Source organism: Zingiber officinale, chromosome 6B (genome assembly GCF_018446385.1).
Source record: "Zingiber officinale cultivar Zhangliang chromosome 6B, Zo_v1.1, whole genome shotgun sequence".
In the NCBI taxonomy this organism is placed as follows: domain Eukaryota; kingdom Viridiplantae; phylum Streptophyta; class Magnoliopsida; order Zingiberales; family Zingiberaceae; genus Zingiber; species Zingiber officinale.
Window position 1 is genome coordinate 111,053,079 of NC_055996.1, and position 19,397 is coordinate 111,072,475.

Here is a 19,397-nt window from a genome sequence, read left to right on the forward strand (position 1 = left end):
CTCAAGTATGATCCATTTTTGGGCTCAAAATATTCTTAGTGTTAAATTGTATTTGTAATCTTACATTTCACTATATTTTTATTTAGAATAAACAATTTACTAGTGTGCATTTAGAAAAATAGAAGTACAAAATATTTCCATGCTTCATTTATTATATTTTAGTTCATGTTTTAAAAAATATATTTTTTATTTTAAAGTTTTAATATATTTTCCCGTGCAATGCTAATTTTGTTATTTCGCTGTCGAGAAACCTACACGCTAACCCATGTCACACACACTCTCTCTTTTCTCTACACCCCAGGGCCGAGGATCGGTGGGCCCTGTTCTCAAAATCGGTACACCCAAGCGGCCGTCAAAATATTTAGTCATCGCCGTCCCACCACACCAATTGGCCCACCCTATGCGTAACTCTCTCGACTATACCACCCGGACGCTTTTCCGTCCCCGTTCATTCCCTTCTCTCCCACCTCTTCAACGCCCTTTCCGACTTCATCCGCTCCTCGTTCTCGTGACGAAGGCGAAGACGAGCAATCGAAGAGAAGCAGAAGAAGGGAAAGGAGATGGAAGGAAGCGGCAATTGGACGAGGAGAGAAATTGGAGGCGATAAAGATTTGTTTCACGTGATCCACAAGGTTCCATCTGGCGACACTCCTTACGTCCGCGCCAAGCACCTTCAGGTACGGTCCTTCGATCATCTACCACGATGGCTTGTTTTTTGGGGAGCTACTTTGAGTTATGTTTCTGCATTCTGTGACAAGATCTTGTGTCTGCTGCCGTGTTATTGCCTTCTTTTTGACCGAATAGGTTTTGCTTATAGGAAAAAGTTTAATCTTCTCTTGTGGCATTTCTTTTCATTGTTTATAAATGAGAAATTTTGAATTGGAATGGGGATCAGGGAGAGAGTGTGCGTGATCATCTACCTCTTCGCCATTTGAAAATTTCCCGAAATGGATATGATTGTGACTGGAGTTTGGGAGGTTCTGGTTGTTATTACTTGTGCATAGTTTTTCTGTGAATAAAACAGAAATACAAAACATCTAAGAAACCTTTCTGGTGTTCGGTTGATTGTTCTTATCCTACTCATTGTCTTGATAACATTATTTGATCGTTTGTTCTTTTCTCTTTCTATCACCATGAGGAAATCAATGTTCTGGAATAAGTGAAATGGTTAAAGGATTGAGATAGCGGTAGGTTATTGCTCGGTCAGCTGAAGATTGTCAACACACCATTATTTCTAGGAAAATCGTATATGTTGTACGTGTTCTTGGCTGCGCTAACAGGAGTTGGAACCACTACTATGGATCATTATCACAAGGAAATGCCTACCATTTCACAAATTTAATGCCTTCTTATACCACAGATGGAAGAGAAGAAGAGAAGAATGTTGGAAATGTGAATGGAAATAAAGAGGTGGAAGACGGAGACTCCTTTGTGTATGAGTTTAGCACCACATTGGGAGTTTTATGACACTATTGTTTGTTTATATTGTTGCACATGCATGTATGCTATGAACAAATGTATGAAGAGAGACTCTCTCTCAACTATAGGGGCATAGGGGATACAAATCGAGGACTCGGATTGTACCAAACCAAGTTGAATCGCGTGTGATTATGACCTGTGCGCATCGAATGCCAAACCACTTGGAGCAAAATTTGTCCAAGCGGATCAACCAACATTGGTCACATGAAACATTTATGCTACTTGCTCAAGTGAATAACGGATGCATTAACTGATGTTAATGGCGTATCCATAACCTCTTGAGTGAAACGATTGCATTTCGATTCGGACAGTAATGGCAGTAAATGACCTAACACCGTCAAAGGGGAGACTCTCTTATATAAGGAGGCTAGATTTTGAGCAAAAAAGAAATCTCCATCCTCATGCATCCCCCCTCTCTTTCATCCTCTCTGTCGTGCATCTTTTGTTCGAAAGAATACCTGTGATAGCATTCAGGTACCTCTTAGTTTGCCATGATCCACCAGTGCTTGGTGGCAATCATGGTCTACCGCTGTATCCTGGGAATAGACGACCCGAGAGAATCTCGAAGTACAGTCGGAGGGGGGTGCATTTGTTTCAAGAAAACTGCGTGAATGCAGGCCTCAGCGTCTCAATTTTTGAGCAATCGGGAATCTTTACCGACTCGGCAACTTCATTTCTTGACTCGACGATTCGGGCGACTTGCATCTTGACTCGGCATCCACTCGGGAGATTCAAGATTCATTGTCCACTCAGAGTTGGCATTCGGGAGTCTGCACTCGGAGTCAGGAGTCGGGCATACAAGGCATCCCAGTCTTTCGGGTAGCTCAACAACCATCCAAGTAGCCCATCCTTCCCTGCTTGGTAGTATGAGATTATCTGTTCAGACCATTCAACAGATAAGTTGAAGTTGTAATTTCAATTCAGTTAATTCCCCAATATTTTCGGCAGATTGCCTAACAATCTTAAAATAGAGTTCTGCTCTATTGAGATGGCCATGAAAATAGTTGAGATGTAATAGGTTCAACATGTGAAGGCCCCTTCCGCCCTGATTGTAAATCTCCGGAGAAGTTCATTTGGTTGAACTTTAAGAGGAGGCAGCATAAGATGCTCTTCTACTTTACCATGCTCAATCCGGCTCAGTTTTTGACTGAGGACCCTCTCAAGTATGTTGAGGATGCTGATGTTCAGATCATTAGTATAGTGGAGGTATGAATTCATTCCGAATACCTATGCCAAAACTACATTCTTAACAACCTTGCTGACTCGCTGTAAGTGTGTACAACGCGAAGAGAATGACTAAGGAACTGTGGGAGTACTTGGAAAAGAAGTACAAGACGGAGGATACTAGAGCCAAGAAATTTATTGTAGGTAGATTCCTGGACTACAAGATGGTTAACTTCAAAACTATGACCAGCCAAGTCTAAGAGCTTTAGGTGATCCTCTATGAGATTCACTCAGAAGGTATGATTCTGAGTGAAACCTTCCAATTGATAGCAATCATTAAGAAGTTGCCTCCCAGTGGAAGGAATTCAAGAACTACCTGAAGCACAGGCAGAAGGAGATGAATATGGAGGAACTCATTGTTAGACTTCGAATTGAGGAAGATAACAAGAGTTCTGAGAGAAAACTATTCTAAAATGCCATTGTAAAAGACAATGTAGTCGAGCATGGTCAAAACTCGAAACGGAAGAATCCCAAGTCTTCTAAAATAAGATTTAGAGGAGGCATAAGTAAGGAGAAATTTTATGAGAAGTACTTCAACTATGACCGAGTCGATCATAAATTTCGAAGTGCGGAAAGCCAAAGAAGTAGGAGGCAAACCTGAACCAGAGACTAGAAATGGACGACCACTGCACCATAGTCTTTGAACTGAACCTAGTGGGTTCAAACCTGCGACAATGGTGGATTGATACTGGTGCCACTAGACATATCTGCTGTAGCTAGGAGCTGTTGGTGCAACCTTAGGTCAAGGTTGACCTGGGTGACCCGACTCGAGTTGACCTGACTCGAGGTATATTTTGATGTTTGACAAGAATAGAGAAGTTGTATTTTGATGTTTGACAAGAATAGGAACTTGGGGGATTGTGGGTGCAACCTTTGGTCAAGATTGATCTGGTTGACCCGACTTGAGTTGACCTGATTCGGGAAAAGTCCAAGTATGGAGACTTGGCACGGAAAAGTCCAAGCAGGAAGCTTGGCACGGGAAAAGTCCAAGTAGGGAGCTTGGCACGGGAAAAGTCCAAGTATGGAGACTTGGCACAGAAAAGTTCAAGTATGGAGACTTGGCACGGAAAAGTCCAAGCAGGGAGCTTGGCACGGGAAAAAGTCCAAGCAGGGAGCTTGGCACGGGGAAAAGTCCAAGTATGGAAGCTTGGCATGGGAGGTCGGAGAGGGCTCGGTAGCTCGTTCTCTGGACCGGACGAAGTCGGAGAGGGCTCGGTAGCTCGTTCTCCGGACTAGGTCAGAGAGGGCTCGGTAGCTCGTTCTCTGGACCGGACGAAGTCGGAGAGGGCTCGGCAGCTCGTTCTCCAGACTAGGTCAGAGAGGGCTCGGTAGCTCGTTCTCTGACCCGGACGATGGAGTCGGAGAGGGCTCGGTAGCTCGTTCTCCGGACTAGGTCAGAGAGGGCTCAGTAGCTCGTTCTCTAGACCAAGAAGACGTTAGAGTTTAGGGCTGGGAAGCTCTAAAACTAACAAAGGCATTGGATCGGTCTGCTGATCGATCCAGTGAAACACTGGGTCATCTGATCGATCTGGTGACCGATCAGTAACCACACAGAAACTTTCTGTGAGTTATCTGATCGGTCTGGTGACCGATCAGTAAGAAGGCTGATCTGTCTACAGACCGATCAAGGATCGCAACCAACTCTTTGTGAGAGTTGGGATCGGTCTGGGGATCGATCAGCGTAGGGCCTGATCGGTCCCCTGACCGATCAGATCCACCCTGGACCGATCAGGGTGGAGCCTGATCGGTCCAGGTCTAGCCGTTGAATCACAACGGCTAGATTTCTTCTTTGTCTTCTTCACAGGTTCATATAAGAAGGCCACTACAGGGAAGCTGGTAGTTGTTGCTCTTACTCCTTCTTGTTCCTTGCGATCTGAGCTTTGCTGAGCTCTCCATTACTGAAGCTTCGTGTGAGCTTCCCTCGGTTGGGTTTCCAACTGAACAGTTGCTGCTGTGGTTGGCATCCGTGAAGTTGCTGCTTCATCAACAGTCGACGAGAAGGCAAGCCAACTAGTGTTTTACATTCATATTGTTCTTGACTTCTTGCTGTATTTCTTGTACACTGATCTTGCTGTTGCAAGAGAGATTGTGGCGAGATTTCTCCACCCAGAAGGAGTTTTTATGAGCCGGTTCTCCGGGGTCTCATCCACCGACGGATTGATAGGATTCGTCTACCAAACGGACACGCCGAGGAGTAGGAGTATCATCTCCGAACCTCGTTATATCGTCGCGTTTGAGGTTTGATCTTCTCCATTTTCGTTTCTATCTTTTATTTCCGCTGCGCTAACTCAAATCTTAGGAAGAAACGAGAATTTGGGGTCGGCTATTCACACCCCCCCCCTCTCTAGCCGCTATCCGAAGGTCCTAACAAGTGGTATCAGAGCGTGGTCGCTCTTCCTCGGATTAACACCCGGGGGAGCACGAGCTAGAGAATGGATCAACTTGGAGAAGACGTCACGATTCCACCCTTCTACGATCGCGACGACTTCGCGTTTTGGAAGGTAAGAATGAAGTATTTTCTTATGACTAACCTAGTAAATTGGAATTGTGTACAAGTAGGTTTTATTCATCCGGTGGATAAAGAAGGAGAACCTCTCGAGAAGAAGAAGTGGACGAAGGAACAAATCCACCAATCCATAATCAACGACGAGGTAACGAAAATCTTTGAATTTTCATTACCTAATAATATCTTGTGTAAGATAGGTAGATACAACAATGCCAAGGAATTATGGAACAACTTGGCTAAGTTCCATGAGGAGAGCTCCAATTCAAGTCATGAAGAGGAGTCAAGTGAGCCAAGTAGCTCACATCATGGAGGTATAGAATTAGAAGTTGAGGGCTACTCAACATCTAAGGAAGAAGAGGAGGAGAGTTCTTCTTCAAGACTGGAGCAAGAAGAAGAAGCCTCTATCTCCGGAAGGGATGAAGGAGAGAGCTTATATCCATCCTTAACCCTAGGTAACTCAAGCAACTTAATTTCAAGTAAATTACATATAATGTGCTTTGAGTGTAGGGAATATGAGCATTACAAAAGTAAATGTCCAAAGAGGATTAGGAAGACTCCACCGGCACCAAAAGTCAAGGAAGCCGGAGTCCTGATACGCAAGGGCAAGGAGCACGTGGTGTGCTTCCAATGCAAGCAAAGGGGACATTATAGGAGTCAATGTCGAAGGGGGAGGCAACCTCACAAGGAAAAGAGACCAAGCACATCTATGGGGGGAGCTAAGGCAAACCCTAAGGTATCCTTTAAGGCACATTCTTGCAATTCTAATAAGACACATGCTAGTAGTTTTATTGCAATTGTCAATAATGATAAGCATGATAACCATAGAAACCGATACATGTGCTTAGGTGCCAAACATGTTAGCCTAGATAAGGACAATGCTAGAAATGTCAACCCTAGAGTTAACTCATCTAAGGTTAAGGAAAACCTAGATAGGAATCCCAAAACAACTAGACATATGCCTAGGAATACCTCAAAGAAAAATGGAAAATTAAAGCTTGAGGTATTAAAGAAGGAAAATCAAGTCTTGAGGTCAAGACTTGACACTTTAGAAAAGGCTCTTAAGAATTTGGAGAAGTCAACTCTAGGGTCTAAGGGTCAAAAATCAAAGCCCAAGGACATGAGAGGTTTGGGTCACAAACCTAAGTCTCAAGTGGTCAAGCCCGCCTATCATAATGTTCCATTCGATTATGGAACAAGACCTAGGGCTAAGAAGACCATCACCAAGGTCATAAGGGGAGTCACCCCTAGAGTTGATCTTGATGAATACCAAATGACCAAGGCTTTAAAGCCTAGGAGGGTCATTAGGAGGGTTGCTAGGGAAGTCATCCCTAGTGAATATTTAGTGAACCCAATGAGCTCAAATAGGTATTGGGTTCCTAGGAGCGTGATTCCTTCACGCTAGATGGTTTAGGGTGTGCCAACCTTAATTGGATAGGTAGTTAACCTACTCATGGCAAAAGGTGTCATTTTAGGAATTTTCAAGGTGTAATCAAGCCTTGAAAATGAAATTTAAAATTCTTCCTAAGGTGATTAGGATGTGCCAACCACATTTGAGGAGTTTTCTAGGGTCAATCTAATTGACACATAGTGATATAAAAATCTTTAGTATATGATTTTAGGTTTATTACACTTAGGAATATAGAATTTATGGTAAAATTATCAAAAATGGCAACTAAGGCTAGAATTAGGTATTTTCTATACCTTTATATGTTATTTGCCATACATTGTTTGTCGTATGCCATGTCATGACATCATATTTAACTTAATATCATTTAAAATGTCATGATAATACTTAGGTTAGTTATATGTCATGCTTTATTTAAGTTTCATACTTGATGACATGACATCATGACATTGGCACATGTTTCCACTGATGATATTATTTTATGCCATGTCATCATCTCTTGCATTTATGATCAATTAAATTGATTTAAGGATAAAAACATAATTTGATATGGAAATCTAATTGTTGTTTAGGAAATGCATGAGAACTTAGCTTAAGATGACCTAAACTCATATCTCACATCAAAATTGACTTGGATGTGTTTGATACACCTTAGATGTGTGTGAGATATTAGGATGATGAGTTAGGATCAAGGTGCATAGTTCTTGTACCTAGATGAGCCTAATTCGAAATTGAGGATCATAGGGAAAACTTGTGTACAGGTCATGTACATTTAGTCCTAAGATTGTGGTCCTAAATTGAATGGTTTAAAATCATTTCAAAATTGATTTGAAAAACCTTGATGAAGCTTTTCTAGTGATAGCATTCATCATTGAGCAAGTTGATACAAAGATGGATTAACCTTGAGCTATTTCAAAGTCTTTCGAACTTTGTATCAAGATTTAAAAATGGAAGTTATTTTCATAGAAAACTATTTTTCCATGATAATATATGTCATGAGGAATGTATCCTCAAAATTTTACAATTTTTGGAATTTTCTGTGATTTTTTAGGGTTTCAATTTGGAGAAAATCAAATCCTTATCGAGAGTTGTGGACTGATCGGAGGGATCCGATCGGTCCAGAAGTGGATCGGTCATTGGACCGATCCAGGAAAGTGATCGATCGGTGACCGATCCAGTGGAGTCCTGATCGGTCTGGTGACCGATCAGAGCGTGCCAAAATGCTGATTTTTCGACTGTTGTCTGAAATTTCAACTATGGAAGTTGGTGCTTTAGATTTCTAAAGGGTTGAAACTCTCCAAGACATTGTTGGTGTAATGGTCAAGGAGAAGTTGACCTTTAGGGGGAGTTTTACCTATTGGTCAAGGGGGAGTTTTTACTCGTCAAGATTTCTGAGGATGAGTGATATGGGATTATCACTAAGTTGATTGTTGATTTTAGTATCAAGGGGGAAATTAAGGGTTTCAATGAAAGGTATGGGACTTTCATTAGAAAGAAACTCTTGACCTTGATTCACTCTTTTTGATATGTGTCAAAAAGGGGGAGAATGTCCAGAGAATGTTCAAGGAAGAACATTAGAGTTTGGGGAGAATGTTCAGAGAATGTTCGAGGAAGAACATTGGAGAACTATTGGAAAACCTAAGTTAGGTTATCGGGTTAACTTAACTTAATTATGGTTTTTGTCAAACATCAAAAAAGGGGAGATTGTTGGTGCAACCTTAGGTCAAGGTTGACCTGGGTGACCCGACTCGAGTTGACCTGACTCGAGGTATATTTTGATGTTTGACAAGAATAGAGAAGTTGTATTTTGATGTTTGACAAGAATAGGAACTTGGGGGATTGTGGGTGCAACCTTTGGTCAAGATTGATCTGGTTGACCCGACTTGAGTTGACCTGATTCGGGAAAAGTCCAAGTATGGAGACTTGGCACGGAAAAGTCCAAGCAGGAAGCTTGGCACGGGAAAAGTCCAAGCAGGGAGCTTGGCACGGGAAAAGTCCAAGTATGGAGACTTGGCACGGAAAAGTCCAAGTATGGAGACTTGGCACGGAAAAGTCCAAGCAGGGAGCTTGGCATGGGAAAAAGTCCAAGCAGGGAGCTTGGCACGGGGAAAAGTCCAAGTATGGAAGCTTGGCATGGGAGGTTGGAGAGGGCTCGGTAGCTCGTTCTCTGGACCGGACGAAGTCGGAGAGGGCTCGGTAGCTCGTTCTCCGGACTAGGTCAGAGAGGGCTCGGTAGCTCGTTCTCGGACCAATCCTAGTATGACAGAGGCGTTGGATCGGTCAACAGGCCGAGCTCGTTCTCTGACCCGGACGATGGAGTCGGAGAGGGCTCGGTAGCTCGTTCTCCGGACTAGGTCAGAGAGGGCTCTGTAGCTCGTTCTCTAGACCAAGAAGACGTTAGGGTTTAGGGCTGAGAAGCTCTAAAACTAACAAAGGCATTGGATCGGTCTGCTGATCGATCCAGTGAAACACTGGGTCATCTGATCGATCTGGTGACCGATCAGTAACCACACAGAAACTTTCTGTGAGTTATCTGATCGGTCTGGTGACCGATCAGTAAGAAGGCTGATCGGTCCACAGACCGATCAGGGATCGCAACCAACTCTCTGTGAGAGTTAGGATCGGTCTGGGGACCGATCAGCGTAGGGCCTGATCGGTCCCCTGACCGATCAGATCCACCTTGGACCGATCAGGGTGGAGCCTGATCGGTCCAGGTCTAGCCGTTGAATCACAACGGCTAGATTTCTTCTTTGTCTTCTTCACAGGTTCATATAAGAAGGCCACTACAGGGAAGCTGGTAGTTGTTGCTCTTGCTCCTTGTTCCTTGCGATCTGAGCTTTGCTGAGCTCTCCATTACTGAAGCTTCGTGTGAGCTTCCCTCGGCTGGGTTTCCAACTGAACAGTTGCTGCTGTGGTTGGCATCCGTGAAGTTGCTGCTTCATCAACAGTCGACGAGAAGGCAAGCAAACTAGTGTTTTACATTCATATTGTTCTTGACTTCTTGCTGTATTTCTTGTACACTGATCTTGCTGTTGCAAGAGAGATTGTGGCGAGATTTCTCCACCCAGAAGGAGTTTTTATGAGCCGGTTCTTCGGGGTCTCATCCACCGACGGATTGATAGGATTCGTCCACCTTACGGACACGCCGAGGAGTAGGAGTATCATCTTCGAACCTCGTTATATCGTCGCGTTTGAGGTTTGATCTTCTCCATTTTCATTTCTATCTTTTATTTCCGCTGCGCTAACTCAAATCTTAGGAAGAAACGAGAATTTGGGGTCGGCTATTCACGCCCCCCTCTCTAGCCGCTATCCAAAGGTCCTAACAGGAGCTGCTCCTCAACTTTGAAGGAATCAAAGACGAGGAGAAACTGTACATGGGAACTCAGCAATCTCGGACATCATGGTGGCAAAAGGCGAATACGCTCGCCCCCAGTGCCCCTGCCAACCGCAACCTTGGACATCATGAGCTAAGGAATAGTGGTGTTAAAACTAACCTTGGACAAGGAGTTGACTCTCAATAATGTGTTGTATGTTTTGAAGATTCGGAAGAATCTAGTGTCCGGATCACTATTAAGCAACTGTGGCTTCCACATTATTTTTGAGTTGGACATAATTGTTCTATCAAAAACGAAATATTTTTAGGAAAGGGTTATATAATCGAAAGACTATTCATGCTCAGTGTAATGGCTATTACCCCTAATGTTAATAAAATTATAATCTCTTCCGTTTATATGCTTGAGTCTTCGTCTTTGTGACATGGTAGATTAGGACATATTAACTATGATGTGTTGCGTAGATTAATTAACATGCAAAACATACCAATATTTTACCTTGACCTGAAATACAAGTGTGAAATTTGTATTGAAGCGAAAATGACAATGTTATCCTTTCAACACATTGAAAGAAGCAACGAATCACTCGATTTAATTCACACCAACGTGTACGACCTAAAAGGTACACCTATATGTGGTGGGAATGAATACTTCATCACTTTTATAGATAATGACACAAAATATTGTTATGTATATCTTCTCAAAAGTAAGGATGAAGTTATAGAGAAATTTGTTCTCTATAAGAATGAGGTTGAAAATCAACTTAATAAAAAGATTAATGTGGATCGAAATGACCGAGATGGTGAATATGTATCACCATTCACTAAGTTGTGTGCTGAATATGGATCGGACACGAAACAACTCCTTATACTCCTTAGCAAAATGGATTTGCTCTGCAAAAGAATCACACATTAAAGGAGATGATAAATACTCTTCTATTGAGCTCTAGATTGTTAGAGTTTATGAGGGGAGAAGTTGTGTTAACAGCAAACTACCTTTTAAATAAGGTGTCCCGAAAGAAAATAGATAAGAGCTCTTATGAGTTGTGGAACAGAAGACAACCATCCTATAAATATTTGTGAATATGAGAGTGTCTTGCCAAAGTTTTAGTGCCTGATCCGAAAAGGATTAAGATTGAACCAAAAACTGTTGATTGCATATTTATTGGATATGCACATAACAACAATGCGTATCGATTCTTTGTGTATGAATCACAAATACCAGATATACACAAGAACTCAATAATTGAATCGATAAATGCCTCATTCTTTAAGCATATGTTTCCGTATAAGATCCGAGAGGAAGTTAACTCCTCAAAACGAGCATATAAAACACAAGAAGGAGAAGAAGATGATGAACTAGTTGAGGTTGAGCTCAAACGAAGTAAAAAAACTTAGGTGGAAAAATCCTACGGAATGAATTTTATCAGTTTCATATTGGAAAGTGAGTCCCAAAGTTACTCAGAAGTAGTAAGCTCTTCTAATGGACTTCATTGGAAAAAGACAATTGCACCTGATATAAACTCTATCTTGCAAAATCATACTTGGGAACTTATGAATCTTCCTTAGAGAAGCAAATCACTAGGTTGCAAGTGGATCTTCAAGAAAAAAATGAAATCAGATGACATGATTGATAAGTACAAAGTTAGATTGGTAATTAAAGGATACCGACCACAAGAAGACCTTGATTACTTGGATCCGTATTCTCTGGTGTTAAGAATAACTTACATTAAAGTGTTGTTGACTATTGTCGCTCTATGGAATTTGGAAATAATTAAATGGATGTAAAGACAATCTTTCTAAATGAAGATTTAAAAGAGGAAATGTACATGTAACAACCTGAAGGGTTTTCTCTACTAGGACTGAAAAATAAGGTTTATAGATTAGTGAAGTCATTGTACGACTTGAAACAAACACTAAGGCAAGTGACATAAGAAATTTGACAATACCATAAAGGAATATGTATTCAAAATCAATGAATGTGATTAATATGTTTATATGAAAGCCATAGAGAAGACTATGTTATATTATGCCTATATGTAGATGACATACTTATCATTAGGAGTAATGGCAAGATAATCAAATCCACTAAAGATATGTTGAACTCAAGATTTGACATGAAAGACATGTACTTAGTTGATGTAATTCTAGGAATCAAAATTCTTAGAACAACAGAAGGACTTGTTCTTAGTCCCATTACATGGACAAAATTCTTGAAAAATTTACCAAGGGTGATACTGCGTTGGCACGAATATCGATAGATACGAATCAACATATATCGAAGAATTGAGGAGAAAGTATCTTTCATATAGAGTATTTTCAAGTGATTAGAAGTTTGATGTACCTGATAAGTTGTACACAACCAGACTTAGTCTACGGATGAGCACTGAAAAGCGATAACAAGAGTACTTAAGGTATTCTCGTGTATATGACTTATACTGTATGAGATATTCTACTGTGATTGAAGGATATAACGATACGAGCTGGATATCTAATATAAAAAACTCTAAGTTTACGAGTGGATATATATTCACTCTGGGAGGTGCAGTCATTTTCCGAAAATCTTCTTAGCAAACGGTAATAATCAGATTCACGATGGAATCTAAATTTGTAACTCTTGACAAATGTCGTGAAAAGGCTGAATGATTACGATAATTCTTAGAAGATGTTCCTAGATGGTCGAAATCGGTGCTGACAATTTGCATACATTGCGATAGTCAATCAATAATTGGTCGAGCACAAAGCCATTTATATAATGGTAAGTCTGGACATACACATTGTACACATAATACCATTAAATTACTACTCTCAATGGGAGTTATCACTATTAACTATGTGAAATCAAAGTATAACATAGCAGATCTGTTAACCAAAGAGTTAAACAAAAAGTTAGTTGCAAGCTCATTGCAAGGGATGAGCTTGATGTTGATGAAAAATATTGGTGCAAAGGAAACTTAATCTATGCAGACTAGAGATCTCAAGAACTAGGTTCAAAGGGACAACCTAATTGCACTGACAAAATTGCTCACTGTGGGAAACGACCCAATGGATTAGTGACGCATGGAGATTAAGCACACGATTTATAATGATCTAGTAGAGTAATGTGGAATTCTTTTAAGAGATCACCTATGTGAAAACAAGTGGGGCTGCTTTGAAGAGAATTGGAGACACAATTCTTAGAATTTCTAACAGAACTAGACGTGTTCATGGCCAAGAACGAACATACTCATGAGAACTGAGTTGTATTAGGAGAGTCTTGGGTGAGATATGTCAATGTTTACACAACCGACAGAACAATTCAAAAATATTGTGTCTACTATCAGCCAGTAAGCAAACATCTCTTCACAAGAGAAAGTTCAAAGGGTGCAACCTACCTATCCTATACTGGACTTAACTGCTGAATGTTGTCACATACCCTGTTTCTATTCATATAGGGGATTATTGGAAATGTAAATGGAAATAAAGAGGTGGAAGAAGGAAACTCCTTTGTGTATGAATTTAGTTCCACATTGGGAGTTTCATGGCACTATTGTTGGTTTATATTGTTGCACATGCATGTATGATATGAACAAATGCATGAGGAGAGACTTTCTCTCACACATGAGTGTGCAGGAAATTCAGAGCTCAGATTGTACTGAATCAAGTTAACTCGTGTGTGAGCACTATCTGCGCACGTCGAATGCCAAATCGATTGGGGCAAAATTTACCCAAGCTGATCAACCAACATTTTGCCACATGAAATATTTTTGCTACTTGCTAAGTGAATAAGTGATACATTAACTGATATTAATGGCGTATCTGTAACCTCTCGGGTGAAACGATTGGCGTTTCGATTCAAACGGTAATGGCAATAAATAGCCTTTAATTAGCCATTTAACACAACAAAAGGGGAGACACTCCTATATAAGGAGGTTGGATCTTGAGCAAAAAACAATAGCAATGAAAGCTATAGCAAAGAAGAAATCTCTATCCTCCTACATTCCCCTTCTCTTTCATCCTCTCTGTCATGCATCTTTTGCTCGGTAGAATACCTATGATAGCATTCGAGTACCTCTTAGTTCGCTGTGATCCACTAGTGCTTAGTGGCGATCACGATCTGCTGCTATATCCTGGAAACAGACGACCCGAAAGAACCTCAAAGTACAGCCGAAGGTGAGGTGAATTTGTTTCAAAGAAACTACGTGAACGTAGGTCTCAGCATCTCAATTTTCGAGCAATCAGGAATCTTTCATGACTTGACACTTTCATTTCCCAACTCGGTGATTCGGGCGACTTGCGTCTCGACTCGGCATCCACTCGGGAGATACATTATCCACTCGAGAGTTTGCACTCATATTCGACATTCAGGAGTTTGCTCTCGGAGTCGGGAATCGGGCATACAAGGCAGCCCAGAAAGGTCTTTCTGGCAGCTCAACAACCATCCAAGCAGCTCATCCTTCCTTGCTTGGTTGTTTGAGATAATCCGTTTAGACCATTCAATAGATAAGTTGAAGTTGTAATTTCAATTCAGCCAATTCCTTAATATCTCCGACAGATTGTCCAATAAAAAAAAGTATGAATAAAGATGTACTATGTGTTCACTGTCATTAGGACTTGGGAACCACAAATATGGATCATAATCATGTGGAAATGCCGACTGATTCATTACTTGAATGCCTGTCTTGGACAGATGGAAGATCAGAGAAGAAGAGTGGAAATATTACTCATTAGTTGTTGGCTCGTTGCCTTTAAGTGTGGTTTTCTCTTGTTGCAAAGGAAGCTGCAGCGGCTCAGTTGCTACTTCTAACTTCTTGTTCACCGCACAAGGGTGGTCACATTGACCCATATGCTAGCATAGTGACAATTTGCTAGGATTGCAGTGCGTGCTTGTGTAGCTCCAAACAACTGATTAGATTTTGTTGGTCCAAACTATCTGGAGTTGGCAATGGATTCAACTAAGATATTTATCAAAATAACTCAAATAATAAATAAAATGTTAGTAAAAATCATCCCAGTGAGTGAGTGCCAGATATCCCGAGGCAAATTTTGACATTCAGTTTAAATCAAGTTGTGTTTGTACTTCATCATGTTCGTGAAGCCATGTTTGTCCCATTCATTTAGAGCTGGCTATATTTTTCTTATCTCTTCATTGAATTCGACGAAAGACTACCAATAATATCAGATTGATTACACTAACTTTTATTACATTGACTATATAATTTTTTTTTTTAATCTTTCTCTACCCTTTACATTTTCTATTATCAGAATGAAAGGGAGCCTTGGCGCAACGATAATATTGTTGCCATGTGACCAAAATGTTACGGGTTCGAATCATGAAAATAGCCTCTTGCAAAAAGCAGGATAAGACTGCGTACAATGGATCCTTCCTCGGGACCCCGCATGACGGAAGCTTCGTGCACGGGTTGCCCCTTTTATAAGATGGAGCCAGCCCGGTTCATCTACCCAGGCTGATCCTGAGTCGATCTCAAGTCTCCATGATGCCTTCCTTTCTTTCTCGTATTCTTTCTTTCTCCCATTGTTGCAACCTTATTCTCAATGTTGTCGGCCGTCATTGTCCCCCGGGCTAAAGCCTGGGTAGGCTATCGTGGCTCGGCCATTGTCTACTGTCCTAACATTGTTCAAAGTAAGCAAAATTAATTCTTATACCTAATTAAATTATTTCAAAAAAATAAGCACAATCCAGTTGCAACTAGTAAAGTAGTAGCAACACATTGACAGTACATGCTAGTTCCAAGCAAGCTTTAACTGCTCACAATAATTACATTTTTAAGAAATATTGCATAATTACTTTATGTAATCACTTGTTCCCCATGTGCTGCAATATGAAGTATTAGTATTCTCTTTCAGTCCATCTAGTACTAAATCTTTATAAACTGAACTAGGTTGTCGAGAAGGATCCAGGGGCTGCTATTTTATGGTTCTGGAAGGCAATAAATGCAAGGGATAGAGTGGACAGTGCTTTGAAGGACATGGTGGTGGTTATGAAGCAACAAGATCGAGCAGAGGAAGCAATTGAAGCCATCAGATCTTTTAGGCACCTCTGCTCCAAGCAAGCACAAGAGTCCCTTGACAATCTCCTTATTGATCTCTACAAGGTAGTAGGTACCATATAATTCTAAGAACACAAGTAAAAGGAATAATAAACAAACAACTAAATTTTAATTATCGTGCTAATTATCTTACATGCGACATCGAATTGTCAGAAATGTGGAAGGATAGAGGAACAAATACAGCTTCTAAAGCAGAAGCTGCATATGATATATCATGGGGACGCTTTCAATGGGAGGACAACGAAAACAGCACGTTCACATGGAAAGAAGTTTCAAATTTCCATTAAACAAGAGACAGCCCGCATCCTGGTAACTCTCTTCATCACATTATTGCTCGTTGGCGTCATCTGTTTGCCATAGTGAATCATTTTCCTTCAAGAATTCTTTCAATTAAGCCTGTAGGATAAAATAAATACATAGTTGTATATGGGCATTATAATGGGAAGAGAAAGGAAATAAGTTAAAGGACATTGTGGAAAATGAAAGAAATATGTTCCAATAAGTGGGTAAAAGACTAAATTGAGCTTGGAGGAGATTCTCGATCTCTAAAGATGACATTGTAATTACTGGCATGCCATACAGTATGATGTTATTGACATAATTATTGACAATTTGTAGTGAAGTAACTACTGGCATGCCATACAGTAGTCTACCACATAAACCAGCAAAAATATAATTCAACTTGCATAGCAACTACAATCAACACAGCGTGTATGCAGGTTCTATCCAGGGACGGAACCAGATAATTTTTCGAGGGCCTGAATTACACTATAATCTTTTCTTTCTGTGCGGCTAAATAAATTTAAATAATGTTTTTTTTAGAGGTTGGATGGTTACTAGTTAGGATTTGATTTGAAATGGGGAAGAGGAAGAAGAAGCGAGGAAGAGGAAATAGAATGGGGAAATAGAGAAATTTGGGAGGAAAATCGCTCCGCCTTCAAGGTAAAAAGGCTATTTTTTTTTAATACCCTTTTGGTGGAACGAACGACGTCGTTCCGCTAAAGGGTATTAAAAAAAATAAAAGTCACAAATCTTTCATGAAGACAGAATTGTCGTTCCACTAAAGGGTATTAAAAAAATAAAAGTCACAAATCTTGCGTGACTTTTAAAAAAAAGACAAGGTTGCAAAAGCAACCTCCACAGTCAGAACTGCCATACTAGACGGTTCCGATAGACTCAGGGGGGATAAAACCCCTCTTAGCCTTCCATGTAGTTCCGCCATGGGTTCTATCACATGAATGCAAGTGCCCATAGGGTTACGATGTAGCAAAATGATGCTAAGTTATCATCCAGATATTCATAGTTCAATTTTCAATTACAGAGGAATTTTTCTTTCAAATGGGGTGTGCAACTACGCGATACTGGGCTTCTGGGCTGCTCACCGTAAACGTTTCTTAATTTACCCCGACGATAGGTGGAAAGCTTCTATGGAACTGGATCGGTCGTCCCAGATTCAATGTTACCTGATTTATTATTTTTCTTATCATATGAATATAAGTCGATGGTCTTTATTAACAACAAGAGTAAGATTTTAAAAAGCATTTCAGGTCATCAACCCACCTGCTGCATATCATCTTAAATTTCTACATTGCTAAAAATATAGGTAATATATGTCCAAAAAAAAAAACAATCCATCCAAAACATAGCCACAGAGAAAAAAATATGTATGCCTAATACCTTAAAGTGCTTTTCACTTGTAAAATAAATGTGCAAGTGAACATTTATATGCCACGTGCTATTAAAAACTTAGTTTAGTGTTCCATAATGATAGGAATTATTCTTCATTAAATTCTTCACCATCAAACGAACGAAGCTATTTTTTGCTCCTTTCACCACATAGGCAGGTACCTAAACCACTTTTAAAGAAGCAACGTATTGTGAAACTTCGGAAATCAATCAAGGATATGTCTCGAAGTTTGAATTGGAGTTTGTGGGACTGTCCTTTGCGCTTTATGAATCCTTTAGTGAGTATTTATCATGTGTGTCAGGGCAATCTAGGCTGGGCTTACCTGCTGCAGAACAACTATGCTGCGTCTGAGGTGGTCTACCGCAAGGCTCAGATGATTGAACCAGATGCCAACAAAGCATGCAATCTCGGGCTGTGCCTCATCAGGCAAGGCAGATCTAAGGAAGCACGCCACGTACTTGAGGATGTCATTCAGAGTAGGTTTCCGGGCTCTGATGATTGCAAGATTATAAACAAGGCCCAAGAGTTGATTCGGGAGATCCCCTTGCAGCCAGCCACACCAACATCAACATCAGCCTCAGAGACAAATTTTGATGTAGAAGATGAAATATTGCAAAGAATTGACTTGATGCTGGATCACTGGGCTCCCGCAAGGTCAAGGAGGTTACCCATCTTTGAAGAGATTTCCTCCTTTAGAGATCAGATAACTTGTTGATCAAGTGTTGATTTTGTTATTCAAAATTTTCCAAGCATTTGTTGTCTGGTGTATAGAATAATTAGACAAAATATATCAAAGGAGTGAACCCCTTCGATAAAGATGTAAAGGTTGCATTGTGGAAATAAAACAATTAAGGGTTTGTTTCAAAGTAGTATTTTTGTTTCCCTGTAACATTGCTCTATTATTGTATTATGACTTTGGCTTTTTAGAAAGTTTGTGGAGCATTCTACCTTGTGCTATTTTTCTCAAACAGTTGATCCATCATTATCTGGATGAGAAGTTTTTTCGGCTCTAAAGCTGTGCATAGTATTTCTTGTATTTTACATTTTCCATCAGTAATAAAGAAGCACCATCAACATCTAGAAATGGTTTTAAGCTTTATGCAATCAACAGTAAGCATACATCTAAATGATTGAATTATGTTTCACAATGATTGGTGAAATTCAAACAGATTCTAAGAAAATATGATCTGAAACTATCACAACAAGTATTGTCATATCTCACTATTTTATTAAGAGTCTCTCCTTTTTATTTATTAATTTTGGTGAATCTTAAAATAAAATTATATTAATGTTCTTTTTTTTTTATTCACACGGAAAATAATTCTAAGATTTATTAGTATTTTTTATATATATAATTTTTTTTATTCATATCAAAAATAATTATAAGGTTTATTAGTAATTTCTATAGACACATCAATTAGAGATCTAGAGTTCGAGACTCAGCTACAGTATATTATTGAGAGTTTTCTCAGTAATCAATGAAGGATCTAGAGTTTGAGACTCAGCTACGATGTATTATTGAAAATTTTATTAATTAATCAATTAGAAATTTAAAGTTCTCTTTAATCTCATATGTTAGAATTGACAACAATGGAAACTTCTATAAATACTTTAAGCCTATGTTAAAAAAACATACTTTTTTTGATTTTTTGACTAAAATCAAGTATGATATTAAATTAATTTTTATAAGAGTGAGTTTGTTATAGTAGTTTGCT

The 19,397-nt window shown here is 39.9% G+C and overlaps 1 protein-coding gene across 2 annotated transcripts; it reads left to right on the forward strand.

Annotated features, from left to right (window-relative positions):
* The first annotated feature begins 391 nt into the window (after positions 1-391).
* Positions 392-18,627, forward strand: LOC121988907 (protein SULFUR DEFICIENCY-INDUCED 1-like). 2 transcript variants are annotated; one of them, XM_042542628.1, is made up of 4 exons: positions 392-677; positions 15,828-16,043; positions 16,149-16,304; positions 17,984-18,627. In XM_042542628.1, exons 1-4 carry the CDS (start codon positions 561-563, stop codon positions 18,395-18,397), a joined length of 903 nt encoding a protein of 300 aa, XP_042398562.1. In that variant the 5' UTR covers positions 392-560; the 3' UTR covers positions 18,398-18,627. The 2 variants fall into 2 exon arrangements, with proteins under 2 accessions (XP_042398562.1, XP_042398563.1); XM_042542629.1 differs by having other exon boundaries at positions 15,828-16,040.
* Positions 18,628-19,397: the final 770 nt, after the last annotated feature.